This window comes from Catharus ustulatus, chromosome Z (genome assembly GCF_009819885.2).
Source record: "Catharus ustulatus isolate bCatUst1 chromosome Z, bCatUst1.pri.v2, whole genome shotgun sequence".
Taxonomy (NCBI): Eukaryota; Metazoa; Chordata; class Aves; order Passeriformes; family Turdidae; genus Catharus; species Catharus ustulatus.
Window position 1 is genome coordinate 60969319 of NC_046262.2, and position 25773 is coordinate 60995091.

A 25773-nucleotide genomic window follows, 5' to 3' on the forward strand; every position below is an offset into this window, starting at 1 on the left:
AGCCCTTAGCACACAGATCAACTTACTCAAATTTTACTGCTGTAAAAAGCAAGCCAGCTTCCAGTTGTGTGCCAGGCATGCACTTTCTTTCAACGGCCTCTGCTCTCAAAAGATTGTACACTGTGAACCTCATGTCTAGCACTTTCCAATGTTCTTTCACTGCAACAGGAATTTCATCCTGCTGGCATTCCTAAGGAATTCTTATTGGTGATCCCAGCAACAGATTGTGCAGTACCCTTACATGCGTTTGTGTGTTTATGTACATGCATGATGACAAGAACCACAACTGGAGTTCTAAACAGCACCATTTAAAACAAAAGCAAAAGTTGCTATCACATATGTGGCAGCATGTATCTTTCTCTCCAAACAGTGCTGGCCTGCTTTGTTCATCTCGCCTAACACTTGGTGTTGCAGTCCCCAGAAGGATTTTTTGCTGTGCCTCATCATTCCTCTGTAAATTTAAGTGAATTTTGTAATATCTTTTAATATACCATTTCCTGGGAGTTGCAAGAATATGTTTATTAATATAAACATTAATTTTTGGTCTGGCAAATTCATAACAATTTTCATGTAAAGAGAATCTGTAACAGAGTAATCCCACAATAATAAAATAAAAATATTAAGACAAGTATAATTTCTTAAAATAGCACAGGTACAAACACAGTTGGAGAACACAACATTAGAAAGCTGAAGCTTCAAGAACAATTGTATAATAGGCAACCAAAATTCAACAGACAGGCACATGATTTCACGGACACATTTTCTAAAGGTAGCTTCTTAGATGCTTTCCCAGGAAGGGGTTCATCTCTTAAGCACTGTAAATCACAAATGGTTTGTTGGACTGCCTCATATATGAACTTCCTATGGATCAAATCAGAAAATGTGTGACTCAGACCATGATGAGGACTGTGAGGATATTAATTTGGAAATCCATCCAAAGTGTAACTGTACAAGTATGCAGCTAAGGATCAGAGACACAAAGGTTGCTGGAAGCAGTGTAGTAACTCAGTTCAGGTAGCTAGAACAAAGGTTAAGAGCTCTTGGTCACAAAATCCTTCACGTCTGGCATAGACAACATAGGTTGGAATCATGATGTGGAGCTCATATGCCAGAAGTTTGCCTTTTTTTTTTCTCCTTTTTTTTTTCTGTTCTACTAGTCTAATGAAAAATATAACTTAAACATTGACCTTCATCAATTCATATTAATTCTAAACCCAATTGTGACATTTGCACTAGTAGTAAATAACATCTCCCTTTTGAGGTGAACATGTTAGATCTGCTGGAATAAACTGTGAAGCATTATCTTCACCTTTAACAGTCACCACGGTTATGAAGTTAGAGCTACCTCTTGAAACTTGACTTTCAGTTGTTGTAATTTACAACCAAGTATGTCAGTTGTAAAAGACCTGACCACTTCTGGACTGACCAAAACTTAAGAGCCTCTTGTCAAGGACATTTCTCCAAATGCCTCAAACACAGGCAGGGTACACTGACCACCTTTAGGAAGCTTCTTCAAGCTGCTGCTGCTCAAACTTTTCTCTAGACTTAGATTGCTCTCCCACTCTTCAAGATGACCTTTTTTTAATCATCTAGATTTTACAACATAGAGTAAGACACCTGCTATTAACTAGTGGGGTATTCTTGTCCTTAAAAAGCAAAAAGTCAAGTTAAAGGCTTCTCTAGAAGTGTCTTGGGATACATAGGACAGAAGTTCATGCCATTTTACAAGCTGCAAGATACAAATTTATGACTGAAGCACAACATCCATAAGGCAGGTAGAGATTCTACCCTTCAAAAAGTCATCTAGTCCTAGGGTTAAAAGAGGTTAAGAGCCATTAAAGCTAAGTTTCAAAAGGAAGTGGAGAAAGCTGATGAAAAATTTCCTTACCACACTATTTGACAAGAGTTAATATTAACTAATAAGCTTGTGAAATGCACTGTTGAACTTGAGCTCTCAGGGCCCCTCATCTGCTGAAAAAAACCCCACAGTCAAGAAACAGACTAATCATGCTGAAACACAATGTGATTGGGGTGGGTGTCAGAGTTGACAGTCACTAAATAACAGCCATTTCCTACCTTTCTGCTTGGACGACCTGCAAGTACTGATATGGTTTGACTTCTTGGTTATCTGTTTTTATCAGAGTAATGTCAGGATTCCTTGCAAAGTTTTGTGCACTGATCACTTCAGAAAAGCAGTCCAATGACAAACAGTGAAAAAAGTTTTATTTGCTCTGTATCTTGCAATAAGTCAAGTGTAATTAATCCACAGTATTTTCCCAAGTTTAGTCTGTCATAGAATATGACTAAAAGCATCTTCTTTCTGCATACACTGTCTTCCAAGTGCTAAGAAAAAACTTATTATAACAAATTAAGAACAAACCTACAGCATTCTTTTACTTTAGCTGGTTCCGATACAGAGGCATACTTTTTTATTTGAGAATCAACTCCCAGAGACTTAGCTAATTGCACAGCATTTGTATCATCACTGATTAGCGTCCCAAGAGCCACAAGCAGTCTAAAAATGGCTTCAAGATCTTGAACAACTTCCATAACTGTGCTGATTACTGATAAACATTGAGCTTTGCCCTCAATGTTGTTGACTTTATGTAAACATACAGCATAGTTCAATGTCAGTGTGGCCAATGCAATGTGGATGTTCTTATTATTGCCTGATTTAGTTTCTATTGCTTGTGTCATTATTTCATCCCTCTGTTCCATCATGAGCTTCTGGCCTGCGTGGCTGACAAAACAATTGCAAAGAGCTCTAAGTGCCAACAGCTGATTTGCTTGCTTGCCTTTAGGATTCAAAAATTTAAGGAGAAGGATGATAAATTGCACATGCTCCTTTTCACTGCAGAAGTTTTCATTCACAGTGGGATGCCTGACAGACAATCTGAGAATGTCTAGAGCTGGAAAGACAATATCTAAGAAACAAAACAGAAAAAAAAGTGTTAATACTGTATTATACATAAATTTATCAGTGATTTTCTTCCAGATGCAGACTTTCTTAGACCTGCAGGTTTGGAAACAGACAGTACCAATTTCATGTATAAGTAAAGCATAATATTTTTCACATTCATAAAAACAAATATTGACAAATCATTCTATTAACACTTAAATTATAAAAAAAAAAATCCATAATGCTCAATGCAGGATTAACATAGTGCTTTGCAGAAAATCTTAAAATCTTTTCTAAAATCTCTAATGGATAACACTGAAGACAAGCAGAAGATATGGTAACTAATCCAAAAACGTCTCTGAAAGCTGAAAAGTTCAGTGACTGAACACTCCTTCTCGTTATGCAAAACACAGTTTAATTAAGTGATATTATAAAATGAGCATGTGTTGGGGGTTGGGGGAGTTTTTACTCTTTCCCTCAGTGGAGAAAATTTTTCCTATTAGCATGTCAAAGGAACCTGGCCCAGGCAACTCCCTGGTTTTTGACTACTCAAGACAAAAGATGGGGCTAGGGATGAATAGCTGTAAGTTGCTTTGTCTTTGCTAGGAGCCACTCGCGCTCGCCAGCCCTAACGCGGAAGAGAGAACTTTCTTCTCCGTGGTGCAATCAGGCCATGCACTCCGACACTGCTATAGCTTCCTGCTTCTGAGAACAGTGCTGAGAACCAGGATGCAAACGGTGAGCGGAGGTTTCTCTTTCTTCACCCTTCTCCCACCTGGGACCACTCCCTGCCACTGCTGCCTGCCTGCTCCTGCAGTTCCTGCAACTGAGAGAAGAGAGAAGACCACTCCACCAGGACCGTGTGGACGAGGAGGGCATCTGATTGGACAAAAGGACTGAGACTGAGTTTCGTTCTGTTTTGTCACTGATCTGTTCATTGCTGATGTTGTTCTTGTTTGTCCTGTAGATATATCAGTAAAGAACTGTTATTCCTAAACCCATACCCTTTGCCTGAGAAACCCTTCATTTCCAAATTATAGTAAACTGGGAGGGAGGGAATTTTCACTCTCCATTTTGGAAAAAATTCTGGAATTTTTCTTTCCTGACAATACTGTCCCCTAAACCAGGACAGATCTTGGCACCCAACGTGGGGCAGAGAAAAAAGGAGTAACAGTTCTCCAGTTGCCTAAGATTGTCTTTTTGTGTGCTAGCAACATGTGGTCCAGTTTAATCTGGTTTGGGCTGCACGTGTTCATACATGTATCTCTCCCATTTGCAAACCCTTATCTAAACATAAGCCCTATAACTAAGGCTACTGTGACTGTTATCCAACTTGCTTTATGGGTTGATAAGGTGAGGAATTCATGGATTTTTAACACCCTTTGGAAAGTGGATACATGGATTCAGGGATACCACACACTAACTGCATGTTTTTGGGGTTACTTTAATAATGGCACCTACTGTGAGGGAATAACACCAGCGGAAATTTTCTCCCAACCCTTCACCCAGATTTTTGGGTCTACCCCACCAGTTTTTGAAGGGTTCAAATCTCCTCTAAATGCTAATGATATCATATAGTGGATGGTATTACTGATAGGCTTGTCTTACTTAACATTTAGAGATAAGGGGGGATTGAGCTGGATAACAACCTTGATACCTACTCCAGGAAGTAGGGATGGTGCTGTAGACATTGATCCTGCCCCAGAAACTAGAGATGCTGCCCCAGAGCCTGACCCTGCCCCACAGTCCACCTCAGAAAGGAACCACCCGGAGTGGGTGGGGGTTCTAATGAAACTGATTAGTGAGATGTGCCAGATGAAGGAGTACCTTTCCCAAGCTGGTGAGAAGCCCTGCCTTAAAGGGGGACAATCCAATGATGCTGCAGTGGAACCCATTAGTATTACATCTGCCCAGGTTCCAGCTGAACTGCACGGGCACTCACAGCCAGGAGCAGTCACCCTGTGGAAACTAGAAAATCTAAAATGAAAACAAGGCACCTAGACAAAGAGGACCAGAGAGGAGGGCCCTCGCAACCAGCAGGGGAGCCAGAGGTTGAAATCATTACTGAGTCCCTGTCTTACGAAAATCTCCGCAATCTGCGGAAAGATATTGCACAACAGGGACGGGAGGCTTTGACAACTTGGTTACTTCAGGTCTGGGACCTTATGGGTACAGGTGTGCACTTGGATGGTACAGAAGCAAGGAATTTGGGATCCTTGTCCCAGGACTCAGGTGTGGACCAAATATTCGTAAGGGAGCCAGGCCCACTTCCCCTCTGGGAGCGGCTTTTAATGAGTATAAGAGAGAGGTTTGTCAACAGAGAAAGAATGCAGGAATACCACAATAGAATGCATTGGAAGACCCTTGAGGAAGGAATTCAACAGCTCAGAGAAGTGGCAATACTGGAGGTATTCTTTAGAAGGGATGGACAGCATGACAATGACCCTGACAAGGTCAGGTGCACAGGGCACATGCTGCAGAATCTGGCAAACCGAGGGCCATCTCAATATACCACCTTCATTGCAATGATTAATGCTGATGAACACCGAGAAACAGCGAGCTCTGTTGCTAACAAACTTAGGGATTTTCACAGTATGATGAATGGCACAGTGCAGGCCAAGGTTTCTGCCATGGTCAAGGATTACGTACAGGCAGGGATAAGGGAGGGGATGAAGGAGGTGATGGGGATGAGAGGTGAGATAAGTAAGATGAGGGAGGAGATCAAGAGGATCAAGGCAGCACTAGTGTGAGCCGCATAACCCCAAGGTTACAGCCCAATGTCCCCCAGCTAGTGGAAGAGGGTACACCCCATGAGCTGACCTATGGTTTTTCCTGCGTGACCATGGGGAAGACATGGGAAAATGGGATGGGAAACCCACTTCTGTCCTGGCACCATGGGTGCGTCAACTCAGGGAGGGAAATGCTAACTGAGGGAGCTACACTAAAGTGAAGGTAGCCTCAACCTCCCATGACCAAGGCGCTGGGCATTACAGAAGGGAGGCTAATCTGTCAGACCCACTTGAAGGAACCTCCACTATGTATGTTCAGGAAAGGAATAACAGCCAGGGCTAGAGGGGCCCTGCCTCTAGCCACGGAGAGGAACAGGATAACAGAGTCTATTGGATAGTGTGGATCCAATGGCCTGGCACACCAGAGCCACAGGAATATAGGGTATTAGTTAATACTGGTTCACAATGCACCCTAATACCATCAGAACATGTGGGGGAAGAGCATGTTTCCAATGTTGGGGTGAAGGGGAGTCACAGGAATTGACTTTGCTGGAAGCTGAAGTGAGCCTGACTGGGAAGGAGTGGTGGAAACATCCAATTGTAACTAGCCCAGAGGCACCACACATTCTAGGCATAGACTTTCTCAGGGGTGGCTATTATAAAGACCCAAAGGGACTCAGGTGGGCTTTTGGAGTAGCTGCTGTAGTGGTAGAGGGAGCTAAGCAGTTGAACACCTTGCCTGGACTGTCAGAAAACCCATCTGCAGTGGGACTCCTGGAGGTGGAAGAGCAACAAGTACCAATTCTCACCTCGACAGTTCACTGCCAGCAGTATCGGACAAATTGAGATGCTGTGATCCCCATCCACAAGATGATCCGTGAGCTGGAGAGGCAAGGGGTGGTCAGCAAAACCCACTCGCCCTTCAACAGTCCCATCTGGCCTGTGCACAAGTCTGATGGAGAATGGAGATTGACTGTGGACTATCGTGTGTTGAACAAAGTGACTCCACAGCTGAGCGCTGCTGTGTTGGACATGCTGGAGCTCCAGTACGTACAAGCTGGAGTCCAAGGCAGCAAGGTGGTATGTCACCACTGACATTGCCAACGCATTTTTCTCCATTCCCCTGGCAGCAGAGTGCAGGCCTCAGTTTGCTTTCACCTGGAGGGGCATGCAGTACACCTGGAACCAACTGCCTCTGCAGTGGAAACGCAGCCCCACCATCTGCCATGGACTGATCCAGGCTGCACTGGAAAAAGGTGAAGCTCCAGAACACCTGCAATACATCGATGACATCATTGGGTGGGGGAACATGGCAGTGGAAGTATTTAAGAAATGAAAAAAGATCATCCAGATTCTGCTGAGAGCCGGCTTTGCCATTAAAAAGAGCAAAGTCAAATGACCTGCCTGAGAGATCCAGTTCCTGGGAGTAAAGTGGCAAGATGGATGGCGCCAGATCCCCACTGAGGTCATCAATAACGTCACCGCAATGTCTCCACCAAACAGCAAGAAGGAAACACAAGCTTTCCTAGGTGCCATAGGCTTTTGGAGAATGCACATTCCCAAGTACAGTCAGATTGTGAGCCCTCTCTACCTGGTCACCTGTAAGAAGGACGATTTCCACTGGGGTGCTGAGCAGCAGCAAGCCTTTGCCCAGATCAAGCAGGAGATCGCTCATGCAGTGGCCCTTGGCCCAGTCAGGACAGGACCAGAAGTGAAGAATGTGCTTTATTCTGCAGCTGGGAACCATGGCCTGTCCTGGAGTCTCTGGCAAAAGGTGCGTGGGGAGACTCAAGGCCAACCTCTGGAATTCTGGAGCTGAAGCTGCAGAGGATCTGAAGCCAATTACACTCCCACAGAGAAGGAGATCTTGGCTCCCTATGAAGGAGTCCAAGCTGCCTCAGAGGTGATTGGGATGGAAGCACAACTCCTCCTGGCACCCTGCCTACCAGTGCTGAGGTGGATGTTCAAAGGAAAGGTTCCCTCTATCCACCACACCACTGACACCACATGGAGCAAGTGGATTGCCCTCATCACACAACGTGCTCGCATTGGAAACACGAATCGCCCTGGGATTTTTGAGATAATTACGAAATGGCCAGAAGGTGAAAACTTTGGTTTTGCCGATGATGAGGAGCAAGAACAAGTGAGCCGTGCTGAGGAAGCCCCACCGTATAACCAACTGCCAGCAGATGAAACACGCTACGCTCTTTTCACTGACGGCTCCTGCCGCATCGTGGAGATGAACCGGAAGTGGAAAGCAGCCGTATGGAGCCCCACATGACAGGTTGCACAAGCTACCAAAAGAGAAGGTGGATCAAGTCAACTTGCTGAGATCAAAGCTGTTCAGCTGGCCTTGGACATTGCTGAGAGAAAGAAGTGGCCAAAGCTCTACCTTTATACTGACTCATGGATGGTAGCCAATGCTCTGTGGGATTGGCTGGAAAGGTGGAAAAATGCAAACTGGCAACGTAGGGGAAAACCAATCTGGGCTGCCCACGAGTGGAAAGACATTGCCACCTGGGTAGAGAAGCTACCTGTGAAAGTTCACCATGTGGATGCCCGTGTCCCAAAGAGTCGGGCTAATAAAGAACACTGACACAACGAGCAGGTAGATCAGGCCTCAAAGATAGAGGTGTCAAAGACAGACTTAGATTGACCACACAAGGGAGAATTGTTCCTGGCTCAATGGGCCCACGATGCCTCAGGTCATCAAGGCAGAGACACCACCTATAAGTGGGCACGTGACTGAGGGGTAGATCTAACCACGGACAGTGTTTCTCAAGTTATCCATGACTGTGATACGTGTGCTGCCATCAAGCAAGCCAAGTAAGTGAAGCCCCTCTGATACAGTGGACGATAGTCCAAATATAAGTACGAGGAGGCCTGGCAGATTGACTACATCACACTGCCTCCAACCCACCAAGGCAAGCGCTACCGTGCTCACCATGGTGAAAACCACCACCAGATGGTTGGAGACCTACCCTGTGCCTCATGCCACTGCTCAGAACACCATCATGGGCCTTGAGAAACAGGTCCTTTGGAGGCATGGTACCCCTGAGAGAATTGAGTCAGACAATAGGACTCCTTTCAAAAACAGCCGCATAAACAGCTGGCCTAAGGAACACAGCATTGAGTGGGTGTACCATATCCTCTACCATGCACCAGCAGCTGAGAAAGTCGAGCGGTGCAATGGCCTGCTCAAAACCACCTTGAAGGCACTTAGCAGGGGAACTTACAAGAACTGGGAGAGTACAGTAATTTCATGACCATAATGCGCACCGGACTGTAAGGTGCACACCCCAGGAGTAAGCAAAATTCGCAACTTTGTAGATCATATAGGGCGCACCAGATTATAGGGCGCACTTTTTTTTTTGCAGCGAGGCTCCACCCCCAGCTCCCCTTGCGTGGTTGCTGGCCGAGGCCCCGCCTCAACCCGGCAGCCATGGGCCCCAGGGCCCACCCCAACCTGGCAGCCACAGGCCCCCGGGCCCGCCTCCACCCGGCTGCTGTGGCACTGCCGGCTCCCCCCACGGCTCACAGCTCACACTTCCGGGGTGGCAAATGTCACAACTTTGTACATCATATAAGGCGCACCGGTCTATAAGGCACACTTCCGGGTTCAGGGGAAAATTTTAGTCAAAAAGGTGCGCCTTATAGTCGTGAAATTACTGTAATCTACCAAAGGCCACATAGTTTTAGTGAATACCTGAGGCTCCACTAACCGAGCAGGCCCTGCCCAATCTGAGCCCTTGGGAACACTAGATGGAAATAAGGTTCCAGTGGTACACATGAGAGGTATGCTAGGGAAAACTGTTTAGGTGAATTCTGCCTCCAGCAAAGACAATCCTGTCCGTGGGGTGGTTTTTGCTCAAGGACCAGGCTGCACCTGGTGGGTGATGCAAAAGGATGGAGAGATCCGATGCATACCCCAAGGAGACCTTGTCCTAGGGTGAACTATCTATGGTACTGTGTCTGTAACTGCATGTATGTATACAATTTAAAGGTTCCAATTTGATGTAGTATGTTGGCATGGGAAAAATTTTGGTGTGGATAATGTTGGGGGTTGGGAGAGTTTTTACTCTTTCCCTCAGTGGAGAAAATTTTTCTCATTAGCATGTCAAAGGAACCTGGCCTGGGCAACTCCCTGGTTTTTGATTACTCAAGACAAAAGAGAGGGGTAGGGATGAATAGCTGTAAGTTGCTTTGTCCTTGTGAGGAGCCACTCTGTGCTGGTTGGCCTGAAGGCGCTGGCCAGCCCTAAGGTGGAGGAGAGAACTTCTTTTTTCTCCGTGGTGCGACCAGGCCCTGCACTCTGACACTGCTACAGCTTCCTGCTTCTGAGAACAGCCCTGAGAACCGGGATGCAAAACTGTTATTCCTAAACCCATACCCTTTGCCTGAGAAACCCCTGATTTCCAAATTATAGTAAACTGGGAGGGAATTTTCACTCTCCGTTTTGGGAAAAAACTCTCGCATTTTTCCTTTCTGGCAATACTGTCCCCTAAACCAGGACAGCATGAATTTTTAATACTAAAATGTTCTTCCTGTTAGTAAATCTTTAACTGCAATTTTAAGCAAGCAGTAAATTTTAACTATGCTTAGATATTTGTATATGCCAACAACTGTTTTTTCCAGAATGTGTTGTAATAACCTAAATACCTTTTCTAATTCATCAGTGCTGATAATACATTATTAAATGTAATTATATCACCTCTACCTATATTCTTCCAGCATATCATTTCACTAATGCAGTTTTGATTGCATAGCCTAGTATCAGTAACTTCTTCTCTACCATGTTAAACAGGAGCTACTTTTGTTTTTTTTCCCTGTACTTTATCTCCATAATTCCATCTCTCATTTGGTAACATGTTAGGATGCCAAGTTCACATTTGCTTACTCTATTTCCTGACAACTGATTTGATACCAAGTTTCTCCTTTATGTTTATTATTGTGCCAATAAAACCTGACAACCAATTATCAAATTTGCCCCTGAACCTGATTACCGCTGTTAGCATCTTTTAGTCATCTTCTATTTTCTATTTCAGCTATCAAGTGTTTGGGACAGACTCAGTGTGACATACAGCATGATGAGTTTTTGTTGTTCATGGTGAAATACTGATGAGATGACCCATTAAAAAATTGCAAGAGTTTACCTTCTGGCCAGTTAACTGCTCTCCATAAAGTCTGCAGTTGCTGTGCTGTAGGTGTTTCCGCAGAGGTGTTGCATGTTGCAGACAGTAACTTTTCTAAGATTATCAAGTCATCTTCAGTAAGCTTATGTTCCTCAGCTGCATTGCCATTAAGTTCCTTTAATTTGCCTGTAACACAAACAGAAGAGGCACACCTTTCCAAAAACAGACTTCACAAATTGAGATCTCAACTGAAATGCTAAAAAAGCACTTTTAAAACAAGTAACGACTATTGCAATTGAGTGGTTTTTGGGGGTCAGATTTTTAAACACTTTTTCCAATTTGGTGATTTCAAATTTTAAGTTTTTAATTATCACAATGATTGCTATTATTCACTCCACTTTAACAGTACAACACATAAGGATTCAGAATTGGTAGAAAAATTTCAGGAAATGCCAAAGTAAAGATAAAAAAGCAGAAAAAAGTAATAAGAACATTAGAGCTTTCATAACTAATACAATTCCGTTTTGCTCTTTTCTCTTAGTAGGCAGTAAAAACAATAAAGAAACTATACATATTTGTGTGGTCACAGTTTTTTTATTTTTACTTAAATCATGTGATCATGTTTTGCTTATAACATGTGCTATATTCAAACTGCAGTGTGATTTAAAAATCCAAGTATTAGATTAACATAATGGATCTAGTATTAAGGACAGGTTTTTTTAAAAAGCTCTGTTAGTCAAGTTACTTCAAATACATTTGAGAAAACATCCTTGATATTAAAACACTGACCCAGTATTTGTGTAGGATTGGCCTGGTCAAAGGTGACAGCATCCTTCTTCGGAAAATAAATATTTTCAACTTTAGCTCCAGTTGACTGGTAGGCACTCATTCCTACAGAAAAGCAATACAGAGCATTCAACAGTGTATCAAGGTGTCTCACACAGAATGATGTTCTAGCAGTAACTCTCTACTGCTGGATATTACTCAGAAAAATAGCTTTTGAAAAAATTGAATATCTATGCAAATAGCTGTCATTTCTTACATTATTTTCATATTAAAGGGTTAAAACTGAAAGCAATACCTTCATAAATGTGACCCCTCATGTAAAAATTTACAAGTTAAAATTATTAACAGTAATTTCTTCATTATGTGAACTAAATACATAGTCACAGCAATGGCTATTGTAAGTTAACACATAAAAATGGCAAGAGTCTTTTCACAAAAAAGATCCTTTCTGCCCGTGAAATCTTGTGTTTTTATTATTTTCATAATGGAAGTGTTTATGTATTAGAAGATTTGCAGATATGACCCAGTTATGGCACATGCAACAGTAGCCTGAAATGTCTTTTTTTAAGGAGCAATAAAAAGCTTTTATCATCACCTATAATGATTTCCTAAACCCACAGGTCATTTAGTAGCTGATACTGTATATATCAGTGTATATATCAGTTTCTCTCATCAACAATGTAACTACTAGAAGACCAATAATCCTCTCAGATTATTATTATACATTTTAAAGCTTATGTGCATGATTCCTGCATGTAAAGGAAGGCTCTGTTATCCCTATTTTATCAATGTTTCAGAGAATAAGCGGCTTCAATCAATTTTTAATAAAGCATGAATTTGCATCAATGCAGAATTCATGTCAGAGAAACAAAAACAAACAAAAAGATCAGGAATGCTTTTCACTGGCGGACATTGTCTCTTACCTGTAAAAGGATCAACCCCGCCCACTGGAGGTGCTGCATTTGATGCTGAACCAGGAACGTAGCGACCAGCACCTAACAAAGATGTTAAGTTTTTAAATACCACCACCAGTAAAGAGGTAACCTATACTTGTATTTAGTTACTACTTTTGAAACAAGACTATTAAAAGGGATTATGCTGCACTAAAGGAATTACAAAGTAGTGAGCAATACTTCTTTAAGAATTAAATCTATGCCTGTGCCACGCTGCTGGTGATGATGGCATTCACAAGATAAGTGAGCCCACAGCTGGGAGACACTGTGTCATGATCTCTGGCACCCACACGTGCAGACATCAGCACAGCAGATACCTTATCCATGACAAGTTCCAGCATGAGGGCACACTGCCCTAGCCTCGACTCTCTTTGTGCCTGAGCCACAAGTGGTCTCTCTTGTGGCAGAGACCTGGATGGACTCTCTTACAGTGAGACCTCAGTGAGGCCTCCATCTGCAGAGACCACAGAGCCACAAAAGCCAGGGAGGAGAAACAGCTGGACACATAAAGACCGCCAAGATGGGGAATACTGAAGGCTGTGAGTTTTTGTAACAGCACAAAGGCTTCTGCTCTACCTGTAGATCTGCAACTGCAGAACAGGCAGTGAGTGCCCTGGCACTGGTGAGGACAAACACCCAGCAGTGATGTGTTAAGAGCCAGCTGAGATTGCACCTCCTGTCTGCAAAAACAGGAAAGGCAAGCAGCAGTGATGGGAAGCAGAGTAACCTCCTGCACAGTACTTTACATAATGCATATGGCCTGGTAACTTGGGAGGTGTGTGTCTGCTGGGGGCAAGGATTCAGGATATCACAGAAACACTGCCAACCCTTGCCTGGCCTTCAGACTGTAACCCTGCTACTCTGCCACATGATCACCAAGGGTTTTACCAAAGAGGTCCTGGAGGATATCAAGTATCATTACAGAGCCCTGAGAACAAGGACGAAGAGTGCAGGGCGCTTCTTTGGTATTCTGAGGCAAAAATGCTTGAATAGAAATGGACTTATCAAGTAGGTCAGCAACTGCACAGCTGGTTTTGCAGATGAGAAATTTTCATCCAGGGACTAGAGACAGGAACCTCTTTGAAGAGCAAGAGTTACTAATCAGAGATGGGGTAAGTCTGCCAACGCAGGGATTGAACTGGGAATATCTTTGCAAATAAGGATGCTAAACTAGTGAAGAGGTCTTTACAATGGCTGTATCAGTGAGGATCAGAATCTAAAATACAGGGTGGATGGTACCAACAAAGATAATGTAAAAAATAAGTACAAATGAAAACAGAAAACTACCTCTATGAATATACCTAATCTTGTGTGGTTCATGCATACGAAGTCTGGCAAAACAAAAGGTTTAGGTCTTTACCATTCTGCTGTAGTGGACAGAGTGACAAGAGGCAGACCTGACAGCAGAGGGCTCCCCTCTACTGACTAGATATCAGTATGCTTTGCAGGGGCAGAGCACACCTTACTAGGCTGTTCCACACTATTGCCCCAGAGAACTGCAAGAAACAGCTGTCTGGGGCTCAACACAGAATGCAAAACAACATGATTCAAATGCGTATCTTAGGCGCTATCCGGATAGATATGAATTTTACATTACCTGTAAAGGGGTCTGCCCCAGGTATTGTACTCGATCCAGATGAAGAGCCTGGAACGTAACGTCCAGCACCTACTCAAACAGCAAGAAAAATCAATGACAGTCAAACACAGCTTGATGTTATTAAAATCCAGAGAGGTGTAACAAAGCTGGTGAAAGGTCTGGAGTACCTATCCTATGAGGAGCAGCTGAGGCAGCTGGGGTTGTTTAGCCTGGAGAACAGAAGGCTCAGGAGAGACCTTACCACACTAAAATCCCTGAAAGGAGGGTGCAGCCAGATGGAGATTGGCCTCTTCTCCCAGGCAACCAGTGACAGGAGAAGGCACAGCCTTAAATTGCACCAGGGGAGGTTCTGGTTGAAAATGAGGAAGATTAGAGGGTGATTAGATATTGGAATGAGCCACATAGAGGTGGTAGAGGTGTTTAAGTAAAGACTGGATGGGTAACATTTAGTACCAAGGTTTAGCTGATACGGTGGTGTTCAGTCACAGGTTAGACTCAATCTCAGAGGTCTTTTCTAACCTAATTACTTCTGTGGTAACTGCAGCTGTCAGAGTTACATATAACCTGACAAGAATATATTCCTATTGCCAGTCCCTTGAAAGAAAGAAAAGTAATTAGCTCAATTATTTTAATGCTATTTTCTTCCTAAATTCATCTTCGTGAAATGAATTTAATTAGTTTGTTTTGTAAATGTGGCAAGCAGGATGTAATTGATTAACATGGTTTAGCTTATCAGTAATCAACTTGCTCTAGTTCCATTTCCTGTCTGATAAGTAATTTATGTATTTCACTTAATTTTGATTAATTCTCTGGCTAAATTTTTGTGTTTTATCAATTGCCTTAACAGCATCTGGCACTTCTTCTATGAAAACAGGACCTTTCTTTCACTGGTAAAAAGACTAGACTGAAAAATACAACTGGCTTGATTAGAATTTTGCGGAAGTTTTTTTTTTTTCTTTTAACTACCTGTACCTTGGCCCTCAATCATTTAAGGATATGAAAGTATCTGTAGGAAAAGTTCAAGAGCTACAATACCAAAGTCTGCCTGCGCAGACAATTCTATGAGGTTCAACAAGGTCAAGTGCTGGGTCCTGTCCTTGGGTCACAATAAACCAGTGTAGAGAGAGAGTGGCTGGAAAGCTGCCAAGCAGAAAAGGACGTGGGGGTGCTGGTCAACAGCAGCTGAACATAAGCCAGGAGTGTGCCCAAGTGGCCAAGGAGGACAATGGTATCTTGACTTTTATCCCAGCAGGACCAGGGCTGTGATTATCCTTCTGTACTCAGCCCCGGTGAGGCCGCACTTCAAACCCTGTGGTCAGTTCTGGGCCCCTGACAACAAGGAACACATTAAGGTGCTGGAGCAAGTCCAGAGAGGGGGGAACGGAGCTGGTGAAGGATCTGGAGCACAGGTCTTACGAGAAGCACCTGAAGGAACTGGGGGTGTTTAAGTTCCCAGAGGAAGCTGCAGGTGGACCTCACTGCTCTCTGCAACTATTTGAAAAGTATCAAGGAGGGGGTCAGTCTCTTCAGTCAGTGACAAGTGACAGGACGAGAAGAAATGGTCTCAAGCTGCACCAGGAGAGGTTTAGAGTAGTTATTAGGAAAAAGTTCTATACTGGAAGGGTGGTCAGGCATTTGAACAGGCTGAACAGGCCATAAGAAGTGTCTGAATTATCATTCCTGAAGTATCCAAAAAGCTATGTGGATATGGCACCTGGGGATGTAATTTAGGTGTGAACATGGAAGTGGTGAGTTAATGGCTGAACTCAATATTCTTAGAGGCCTTCTCCGATCTTAATGATACTATGATTCTATGACAGTAGTGGATTGAAAACTGACTGAACAACCATAACCAGAGGATGGTGATAAGTGCAACAACATCTAATGAAAGCTAGCCACTGGTGGTGTACCCCAGGGGTCAGTACTGCATCAGTACTGCATTCCACATCTTGGCTAATGATGGTGTAGAAGATCAGTGTGCATCCTCAGCAACTGTGAAGACACAAAAATGTCATCACCTAAGTTTAAAATATTTACCTGTAAATGGATCTGAAAATTGATTACTTGTACTCAACAATGTTTGCCCCTTAGTGTTGTCCATAATAAACTTGGCCACCTGATCCAGAAACATAGGATTTAGATCATTCTTTTGCAGGAAGTTGTATGCAGTCAGCCAAGGATCATCAGTGATGTTATATGGCAGTTTGTAGGAAGGCCCATTTTCATTTACATCAATGGTGAAAACATAGTCATATTCCTTTAAGCGGAATAAAAATAAAAACACATTAGAAGTCTTCCAGCATTTCTTACATAAAGATGCATTAAATGCAGTCTAACAGTGGCCCAGACCTAAACCTAAAAACTTCAAACACTGCTACTTATGTAACATATCAGTAATACTCTCCTGAAAGACTGCAAATAAACATTTGCTGATTTAGGGTAAACACTAAACATTACTTAGCAACAGCCAAAATATCACTGTGTTATATCACTGTTGCTATACTATATCCAAAAGACACAGCACTGTACCAGCTGCTAAGAAGAATATCAACTCTGTCCCAGCTAAAATCATGACAGACTTAAACCTGTATTTTCCAGAATTCTCTGCTCAAGAGGAGCAGAGTAAAACAACACATCATGATAATGTGTGTACAGATATATTACAAAATAAAGATGCATCGTGTCACTCTTCCTCCAAAGCTATAGAGCAATCAGATGCCTCAAGAAATTTCAGTCTTAAAAGCACACTTCTAATGCTAGCAAAAAATTTCCTAGTGTTTCTTTAAAATCTTTAAGAGTGACAATCAGTATCTTGGAAGCATTTATTCTGTGGTGGACCCTGACAAGCTCTTCTGTGTGTATTTCAGAGAAGGAAACATTTTTCAGCTTATATAGTCTTTAGGTGAGCTTACCTGTCTTTAGGTTCAATAGTTACTATAAAGAAGCAGTACAAAAGGCCTGGTACCTAATATTTTAGGTAAGCCTTGCATTATAAATTTTAAAGTCCATTTCCTTTTGGGAAACTAACTTCTTAAGGTATTAATAATAAACACAATAGAACTTGAGAATTTATCTACTAATGGCTTACCTTGTCCATTGGCTTGCTCATTTCACAAAATGTGTTTTTTAAGTAATAAAGTAAACTGTACTTCTACCTCTGAGAACAAAGGTAACAAAAAAGTACCTGTTTTCTAAATTATATTTTATCTGAACAAAGATCAGTTACTTAGGAAAGAATGAAACAAATTAAAGTTTGCATATACCTTTCCCTCAAATAAAACTTTTCCAGATGTTTGTTGTGTGGCTCCAGAAGAACCAACAACATCACCAATCTTTATCCATCTTCCTTCACTAATACTCCATTGATATGCTTCTACTTTCCCATCATCTTTAATAAGCCGCGTCTGTCCATCTCTTGTTCCTGTAGGCAGAAGTTCAAACAATTTCAAGGATATGATTTACTTTAGGAAAGAAAAATATTCAAATGGTGCTCAGCATTAAAAATTTAAAAATAGTTCAACAACACTTGAAGTAATAGCACAGGAATTAAGTAGCTACATGTCATGGTATAACCCCACACGGCAACTAAGCAAACACAGACTCACTGGCCTTGTGGTTGAGATGCAGGAAAGAATCAGATGAATAGAAGTGAAAAATTTGGGGACTGAGATACATTTAAAAAGGTAAATAAAAAACCTCAATCAAAGCAAAACAAGGAATTCATACACCACTTCCTATGGGCAGGACGGTGTTCAGCTGTCGCCAGAGGAGCAGGGCTCCATCATGCTCAACAGCTCCTGGGAAAGACAAACACCAACATTTCAAATATCCCTTCCCCTTCCTTTTCCTTCCTTTACTCTACATGCTGAGCATAATGCCAAATGGTATGGGATATCCCTCGGGTCAGCTGGAGTCACAACTGTGTACCCTCCCAGATCCTGGCACACCCCCAGCCTCCTCACTGGTGGGGTGGGTGAGGAGCTGCAAAGGCCTTGGCTCTGTGTAAGCCCCACTCCGCAGTAACAAAATTCCCTGTGCTATTAACCCAGTTTTCAGCACAAATCCAAAACACAGCCCCATAATAGCTACTATGGAGAAAATCAACTCTATCTCAGAAAAAAACAGACAAAATACTACATCTCACAAGAATAGCAGCAATCTTAATAAGCACTTTACAATTATGATAACAGTATTTGCCAGCAGACTAAGTGGCCAAAGCAATACAAGGGTCAAGTACTTCAGAAGTTCTCCCATAGTCTAACAAGATGCGAAGTTTCATATCGATGTGAGATCTATGCCACTTCCTGGTAATAGCCAAGGGCCAAAGTCACCAGTTACTTCACCTTGGGAAGAAGTATCTGTCTGTTTAAGTATGATATTTACTACTGCTTCTACTGCATTCGTGGAACCTCCCAAGTACCCACAAAGTGTGAACCGAGCCCATCAAGACTATCTTTCCAGTCAAAAGCTAAAGCAGAAAATTTGCATTTACTACCTTTTTTAGGAAAAAAACTGCACATTCAGTACTCCTTTTACAAATTATCTGTTTCACATACCCTTGGTACAGCTTGCAGTACAGATAGAAAACACCTCAAACATACTGCAGCATCAATTCCACCTTTTTCTAAATTATCTCACAGGAGAATAAAAAAAACATCAGAAGTTTCAACACCTCAAACTAAGATCTGGAAGCATCTCTAACATGATAGATGTACAATAACTTGCCAGGATCCTTAAGGTGCTCTCTTCCGGGAAGGTCATCAGCATTGATATCTCCTAAATCACCAGTTTTAGGGTCAATGGATGCTTGGGCAAGCTCATTTTCAAAAGCTTGAATCTCCTCAGCACTTGCTGTACGTTCCAAGGACTCTGTAAACACCCTTATAATTCCATCACTGAACAGAGAGAAAACATTCAAATAGAAATACTATTTAAAATATCACAATGACTGCATAAATTCTAATGGTCACTTCTATGTTACAAGAAACCATCACTATTTCTAACTACCCCTCCCAATTATTGCTATGAAAGGAATTCATTCTCATACTGACACAATACAGAGAAGGAATCAAGCAGATAACCCTGTCTTCAGTATAATTTTAAAATCAAGATAAAATATGCCTATCAAAAGCATTCTTTATACCATGCTTACTAAATTTATTTTCAAATCTCTTAATAATTTACCACATTTCCAAAGATTTCTTTCATTCCCATTTCTGTGAATGACATAAAAAATTACTTCTTGGATGAAGTGCAGCACATGTTTAAATTTAATACACACACACTTTGATGGCTTTATTTTTAAATACAAATGAAACTGACATCCAAAGAGACGTTAGCAATTTCTTCAAGGATTGTCAGATTTGGATCTACAAATATATTGAAAGTAAAGCGTGGTTACCTTGCACCAACTACGATATCACCATTGTCTAAGACACAGCAGCACCATACAGACTGAGCTGGGAGTCTGATTGTTTGAGCACATTCCCCTTGTCTCCAGATTCTAAGAGATCTGTCTTCTCCAGTAGTTACAAAATCTAAAAATAAAAAAAATAAAAAACTTTTGAAGTATATTTTTAGCATAGTGTGATACTAGATGCCATTCTGAAACTGGGTATCTAAAAATTACAACAGTAAAAGAACCTTTCTGCAATTTAATACTTCTCTCAATTAGAAGTAGAAAGCAAAAACAAAACCACTGTTCCCTTGTCTTCTCAAAAAATCCAAAGCGTATAAATTGCAGATTAAGCAGCCAGACAGTGAATGAAACTGTGCCCAAGACAAAGAAAGATCCCTTCATCCTTTAAAGGGCTTGAACAATTTTGTAATCATCATACTTTCATTTTACACTATACTTGCATAGGTTCACATTTGTTCCGAATTGATTTTTGGAAGGTAAGCCTGCTTTATCAGAAAACACACATAAAGCATTTTCAAAAGTTTACAAACTCCTCAATGAGGAATTTTAAGGCATAGGAGGTCTACAATAAATGCATCAACCCATATATGTGCACTTTACCTGTTGAACAAATGTGCAAGTGTCCCATACATCACACAAAGGTCACTGACTTGGAATTTCTTCTGCAACTGGTTCAAGTTAGTTCTGAACCTCTAAATCGCTAACTCTGAAAGCAAATGTAATTAAGCCTCACACATAAAATTCTTAACCTAAACTACATATAATGCATACTGTGAGTGACATAAATCTAAATTGACATTATCTCAAAGTGGCATGCCACATATTACTATTTTACCGCTCTGCAACAGCACTGAACTACAGGTGGCAGCTAAGACAACAGTTTTGTCCATTGCTTCATCTAAGTTTTACTTAAGCCTTCAATTAGCCCTACCCCAGAACCTTTTATCCCACATACTGCTAGAGCCATCTTGATAGTGGTGCAACTTGGAGTCAATCTCAATGTCTTTTTAAATCTATTTACACTAGATGTAAGAAAAAAATTAAATGGTGTTCTTTAGTTGTGGCAGTGCCACAAAATATCAGAATACACACCCTACCATTTCAATTTGAAGAATGTTGTGTAACAGTTGGGAAGGAATCCTACCTTTACATCGAGGGAAGACAGAGATGCTGTATATATAATTTGTATGTCCATAATACACCTGGAGACACTCGCCAGAGATCTGCCATCTTCGAACACTAGCATCATTTGCACAGGAAAGGAATTCCATTTCACTGAGAATAGCTAAACCTCTCACACAGTCTTCATGTCCTTTACAAAAGGAAAATTTTAATGCAGTTATTGTCTCCATTAGCAGCAGTATGCCACTTCTATACAGCTCACATCTAAACCCGGGCAACAAATCTTTGTGGGAGCAATCAGGAAAAAAAACTTAATTGCTCACAATTCTTTGAAAAAGATCTTATTTTTTAGAATTCATATGGCTTCTGGGCATACAAGTACTTCAAGACTTTAAAAATCCTGCCTAAATATTTGTTGGGGGTTGGGGGAGTTTTTTTCTCTCAGTGGAGAAATTTTTCCCATTATTATGTTAAAGAAACCTGGCAACTCCTTTGGCTTCTAATTGCTCAAGGCAAAAGAGAGGGTGGAGATGGATGGCTGGGAGTTGCTTTGTCCTTCCAAGGGCACACTCTCCTGCTGCCAGCCCAAATTCGGAGGAGAGAGCTTCTTTTTTGGAGGAGAGAGCGTCTTTTTTCTCGGTGGTGGGACCTGCCCTGCACTCTGACACTGCTACAGCTTCCTCTGAGAACAGTGCTGAGAACCAGGATGCAAACGGTGAGCGGAGTTTTTTCCTTTCACCCTTCTCCAACCTGGGACTGTCCTGCCACCTTGCCTGCCTGCTTCAGCAGTTGCTGCGACTGAGGCCGCTCCACTCCACCAGGACTGTGAGGAGGAGAAGGGCGTCTGACTGGAAAAAAGACTGAGACTGAGTTTTGTTCTGTTTTGTCACTGATTTTTCATAGCTGATGTTGTTCTTGTTTTGTCTTGTAGATTTATCAGTAAAAAACTGTTATTCCTAAACCCATACTTTTTTTGCCTGAGAGCCCATTAATTTCCAAATTATAGTAAACTGGGAAGGAGGGGATTTTCACTCTCAATTTTGGAAAAAAAAGCTCTTGCTTTTTTCTCCTGGCAATACCGTCCTCTAAACCAAGACAATATTGCTCAGTTTATTCATATTTTTGTAAGATTTTAAAATTTGTTCTCTTTTAACAAGAACAGATCACACCAAATCAATTATCAACTGCAGTAACATTTACCAGTGAACGTTCTTTCACATCTGCCTGCCTTCCACAGTTTTATAGTTTTGTCAGCTGAACCAGTCAACATTAATCCCTGCTCAGGAAGTATCTTCACTGCCCATATTGCAGCTGTGTGACCCTGCAAAAAACCCAACATTGTTAAGACTTGTCAGAATCAAATTCAGAGTACTTATTCCATATTCATGTAAAGGAACTTCATACCTGTAATGTCATCATACACCTGTCATTCAACCAGACTTTTGCTGTTGTATCCCATGATCCACTTAATAATGTGCCAAATTTCCCAGATGAAAGGCTGCAAACTGGAATGAACATTCAAGTCAGAACTGACAAGTACCCTGGACTGCCACAAATCTTATGCCAGCAATTTCAAGAGATTCATTTAAGAGGATTTATTTGGTATTAATAGCACATTTAGTGTTGAGGAGTCTAGAGAAGAATTAAGCGAACTCTAGTTGTATTGCAACCTAGAAAGAAACTGCTTAAAATTCTCAATTTTAGGTTTAAAAATTGAAATATTTTTGCCACTCATATTTTAAAATTTCTAAGTCATAAATCTCTTGGACTAGAATATGATGACAAGCAGGTTAGATAACTAGTTAAGACACACAATTAATGCAAATATGTAGTCAAGAAAAAGAAAAGCTTTGTCTACAAGTATTAATTTATGTCTTCAAGAAGTTACTTCATACGAAAAATACTTAGCTCACCTTCTTGGAAGGCAAAATACTACCACCAAGAAACTGTGGTGACATCAAAAGATTTAGCAGAAAGATAATCTGCAAATGCTCCAGTAACACAGTATAAAGCTCTGTACTTAAAGCATCAATCAATATTAAATACAGATCTAAGTAACAAAATGGGCAGAGGAAGTTTATTAAGGAAGGTGATTTTTTCTACTTACATCAGCTTTGATAAAAAAAATAATACAGGAAGAACTAACTGCTTTTTTGAAGCGCAATTCTTGACAAAAGGGTAATCATTCTCTGAATTGCCGGGAATACAGAGAGACAGTGAAAGTTCAAACATTCATCAGGATAAACTTGGAAGTCCTTGCAACAAATGGTCACTGCATGAATTAAGATTATAAAATCCTATTTGCAGAGACCATAATTAAACAGTTAGCTACATTATACACCAAATAAATCAAAACTGAGTTTTATAAATTCAATTTAATTTTCTCTCTAATAAATCACATTAACTCATATGTAAAAAACGCCAAAATACAATTACTACATACCTGTGTTTTTATGACCCTTAAGGATGTAAAGGGGAGCTGGGTTGTCAACTGTGAAAACGCATATATTATGATCATTGCCACCAGTTGCAATCAGCCCACGAGGATAGAGGTCACTTGGAGGTATGATGCACACACAAGATACAAAATTTGAGTGGCCACTCATACAGTGCATCTCAGTAAAACCCCTGTTAAGACTTAAACATAGAAGATAATCAGTTTAGAATCATGACAGAAACTTTATCTGAGTAAATGACAATTCTTGAATTAGTAACTATGCTTGCTTTGTGCTGAATAAGTATGATGGATGGCCTAGAAAGAATGAAATTTAAGATAAAAATTACATTCCAGAATTCCTCCCCAGTACATAATGCCAGAGCTTTCCACTTATTTTTCAATGCAATGATAGGCCTGGAAGGACTTTTCTTTTTTCTTGCTCATTGACAAATGCTATGCCAAATTTGATCAGAAATAGCTACAGTTTGTATTCATGGTATCTTTTTCTGTTTGAACACTCAAATGTATATCTGAGTACATGCTAAAGTAAGAGCACACAAATGACGTTTACTGCCTGCCAAATGTATTCACTGGCTTTTCACTAGGAGCACTATAGAGGAATATAAGTTAAACAGATCATAACTGACTCAAACAGCACCCTCATTTCTTCATCCTGAGCCAACCTCAGTAGTTACAGCACTAACTTAAAAAAGCTACTTATTCCCATAGAATAAATATGTAGGTTGGCATGCTGTGCGCTTGTTTTGTTTTTCTGTGCTTGCTCCCACAACCTCAAAAACACAACCTATCATATGATATCACCCTGATATCCTTCAAACCCTAATGCTTGGCAAGCTTAAAACATGTAAGGAAATCATTATAATGTTTTAAATTCTAAAATATTTTCTTCCCTTAAGGCACGTAGAGGTAAGAAGGCAACATCCCTTCCTGGAACAGCTAAACCAAAACAGCATACAACAGTGTGCTCACCCATTGAGCCCTGACTACTGTAGTCTCTGAGCCTTCAAAACAAACAAGGATAATAAATATCAACATTATAAGCTGATAAAAGTAAATTATGTCTTCTTCCTCACCGAGTTCTCAAAAACTATGGGTTAAAACTACAACTCCTTTCCTAATGCAAACTTCCGTGCAATTTGGCAAGTTCTTTCCCTTGTGATGAGACCCACTTAATATGACTAGTTTTTCTTCACCTTAGTCGCAGAGCTTGAGGATCAATAAGTAACCACTCAGCAAATTTACCAATTATTTCTATTTAACATGAGGGCAACGGGAAGAATATTTGTGTCTAGTAACTTCAGAATACAGATCACAATATAAAACTGTTGTCCGGGGAGGAGCTACACCCTGTAGCTACCAGCAATATCCCACATCTCTACCATCTCCTATACACATTGCTTAGCAGTACTGCTTCTGGTAAAGGAAACATGCCGAAAAATTCACTCTGTGATTTCAATTACAGAAATTCAGTAGGAGACAACTCTGTGTCACATCAGCATTAGAAAAGCTAACACTGGGGCATTTTTTCCTTTTTCAATGTCTTTATTTAATTTTCTGCATAGTTTTTTGTTCACATGCCATTTTATGTTTAATGAAGCTTGCTTAGCAAGGGTGAGAAAAATTTTTTTTAAAAAACTTTCAAAGCACACTGCCTCACTGTCAAAATTGCAGCACTGTTACTTAACAGGATAACTTTGGCACTGAATACCATGAGGTGGAAACAACATTATTAATATTACCTAGGGAAAAAAAATGCCTAGAACTATTCACTGGTAATTATTGTCATCATTTCCAAAGCACACTATAACATGGATGTACAGCAAGCTAAAAAACATAAACTTCCCCCAAAAGCAGGTATGCAGAAGTTGGGCCTAGTCAGCCTGGAGCAAACTGCATGGAGACATAGCAACCCTGCAGTATCTAAAGGGGCCTACAGGAAAGCTGGGAGAGGGATTCTTCCTCATGGTAGTGACAGAACAAGAAGTAATGAGCACAAATTGAAAGAGGGAAAACTTAGGTTTGACTTTAGGAAGAAGATCTTCACTGGGAGGGTGTTGAGGCACTGCAACAGGTTGCCCAGAAAAGTTGCGAATATTCCATCCTCGGAAGTGCCCAAGGCCGGCATGGACAGAGCTCTGAGTAAACTGTTCCGGTGAAAGGCGCCCCTGCCCGTGGTTGAGGGGCTAGGACTGGAAAATCTTGAAGGCCTCCCTTCAAACCCTTAACGTGATTCTATGTATGTGACAATGCCAATCACGATCGCCTCCTGCAAACAGGCTCCCACCGCGCGTCACCTCCCTCGGCTCCGCAAATTCTGCCGGCAGCCCCTGAGGAGGACTCGGCGGGGCAGGGGTAGAGCCCCGGCGGCGGCACCTCCATGCTCTTCTTCCCTGTGGAGTACCGGCTAGAGGGCCCGGCCCGGCCCGGCCCGGCCCGCCCTGCGCCGTAGCCCAGCACTCACCCGTCAGGGGCCCAGAGCCGCGCGGTTCTGTCCCGCGAAACGGACACGAAGCCGCCTTCCGGAAAGAGGCCACGGGTGAGGCCCCGCACGTCCTGCCCATGCCCCAGCAGGGAGCAGCGCAGCCGGAACATGCTGCCCTCACCCGCCATGGCGGCAGCGCCGGCCTGACACAGCACGGGCCGCGCCGCCGCCGGAAGCCGCGCCGGAAGTGCCGTCA

The 25773-nt window shown here is 41.8% G+C and overlaps 1 protein-coding gene across 1 annotated transcript; it reads right to left on the bottom strand.

Annotated features, from left to right (window-relative positions):
• Nucleotides 1-606: 606 nt before the first annotated feature.
• PLAA (phospholipase A2 activating protein) lies at nucleotides 607-25751 on the bottom strand. Its single transcript, XM_033084811.1, has 14 exons — nucleotides 25557-25751; nucleotides 23081-23274; nucleotides 22042-22142; nucleotides 21838-21958; nucleotides 20660-20827; nucleotides 19498-19633; nucleotides 18822-18991; nucleotides 17360-17517; nucleotides 16134-16353; nucleotides 14097-14165; nucleotides 12470-12541; nucleotides 11550-11651; nucleotides 10782-10946; nucleotides 607-2924 (listed from the first exon to the last, which is right to left on the bottom strand). The coding sequence occupies exons 1-14, from the start codon at nucleotides 25703-25705 to the stop codon at nucleotides 2359-2361; spliced, it is 2391 nt and encodes a 796-aa protein (XP_032940702.1). The 5' UTR covers nucleotides 25706-25751; the 3' UTR covers nucleotides 607-2358.
• Nucleotides 25752-25773: the final 22 nt, after the last annotated feature.

What these genes read in the sequence shown, in the direction of transcription:
- PLAA (XM_033084811.1), bottom strand. Translation starts at nt 25,705, where the DNA reads ATGGCGGGTGAGGGCAGCATGTTCCGGCTGCGCTGCTCCCTGCTGGGG. An exon ending in TGTCTTCCCTCGATGTAAAG is followed by an intron (nt 19,634 to 20,659) that starts GTAGGATTCCTT and finishes TTTTATTTTTAG; the next exon opens with ATTTTGTAACTACTGGAGAA. An exon ending in AGCAGTTAACTGGCCAGAAG is followed by an intron (nt 2,925 to 10,781) that starts GTAAACTCTTGC and finishes TTTGTTTCTTAG; the next exon opens with ATATTGTCTTTCCAGCTCTA.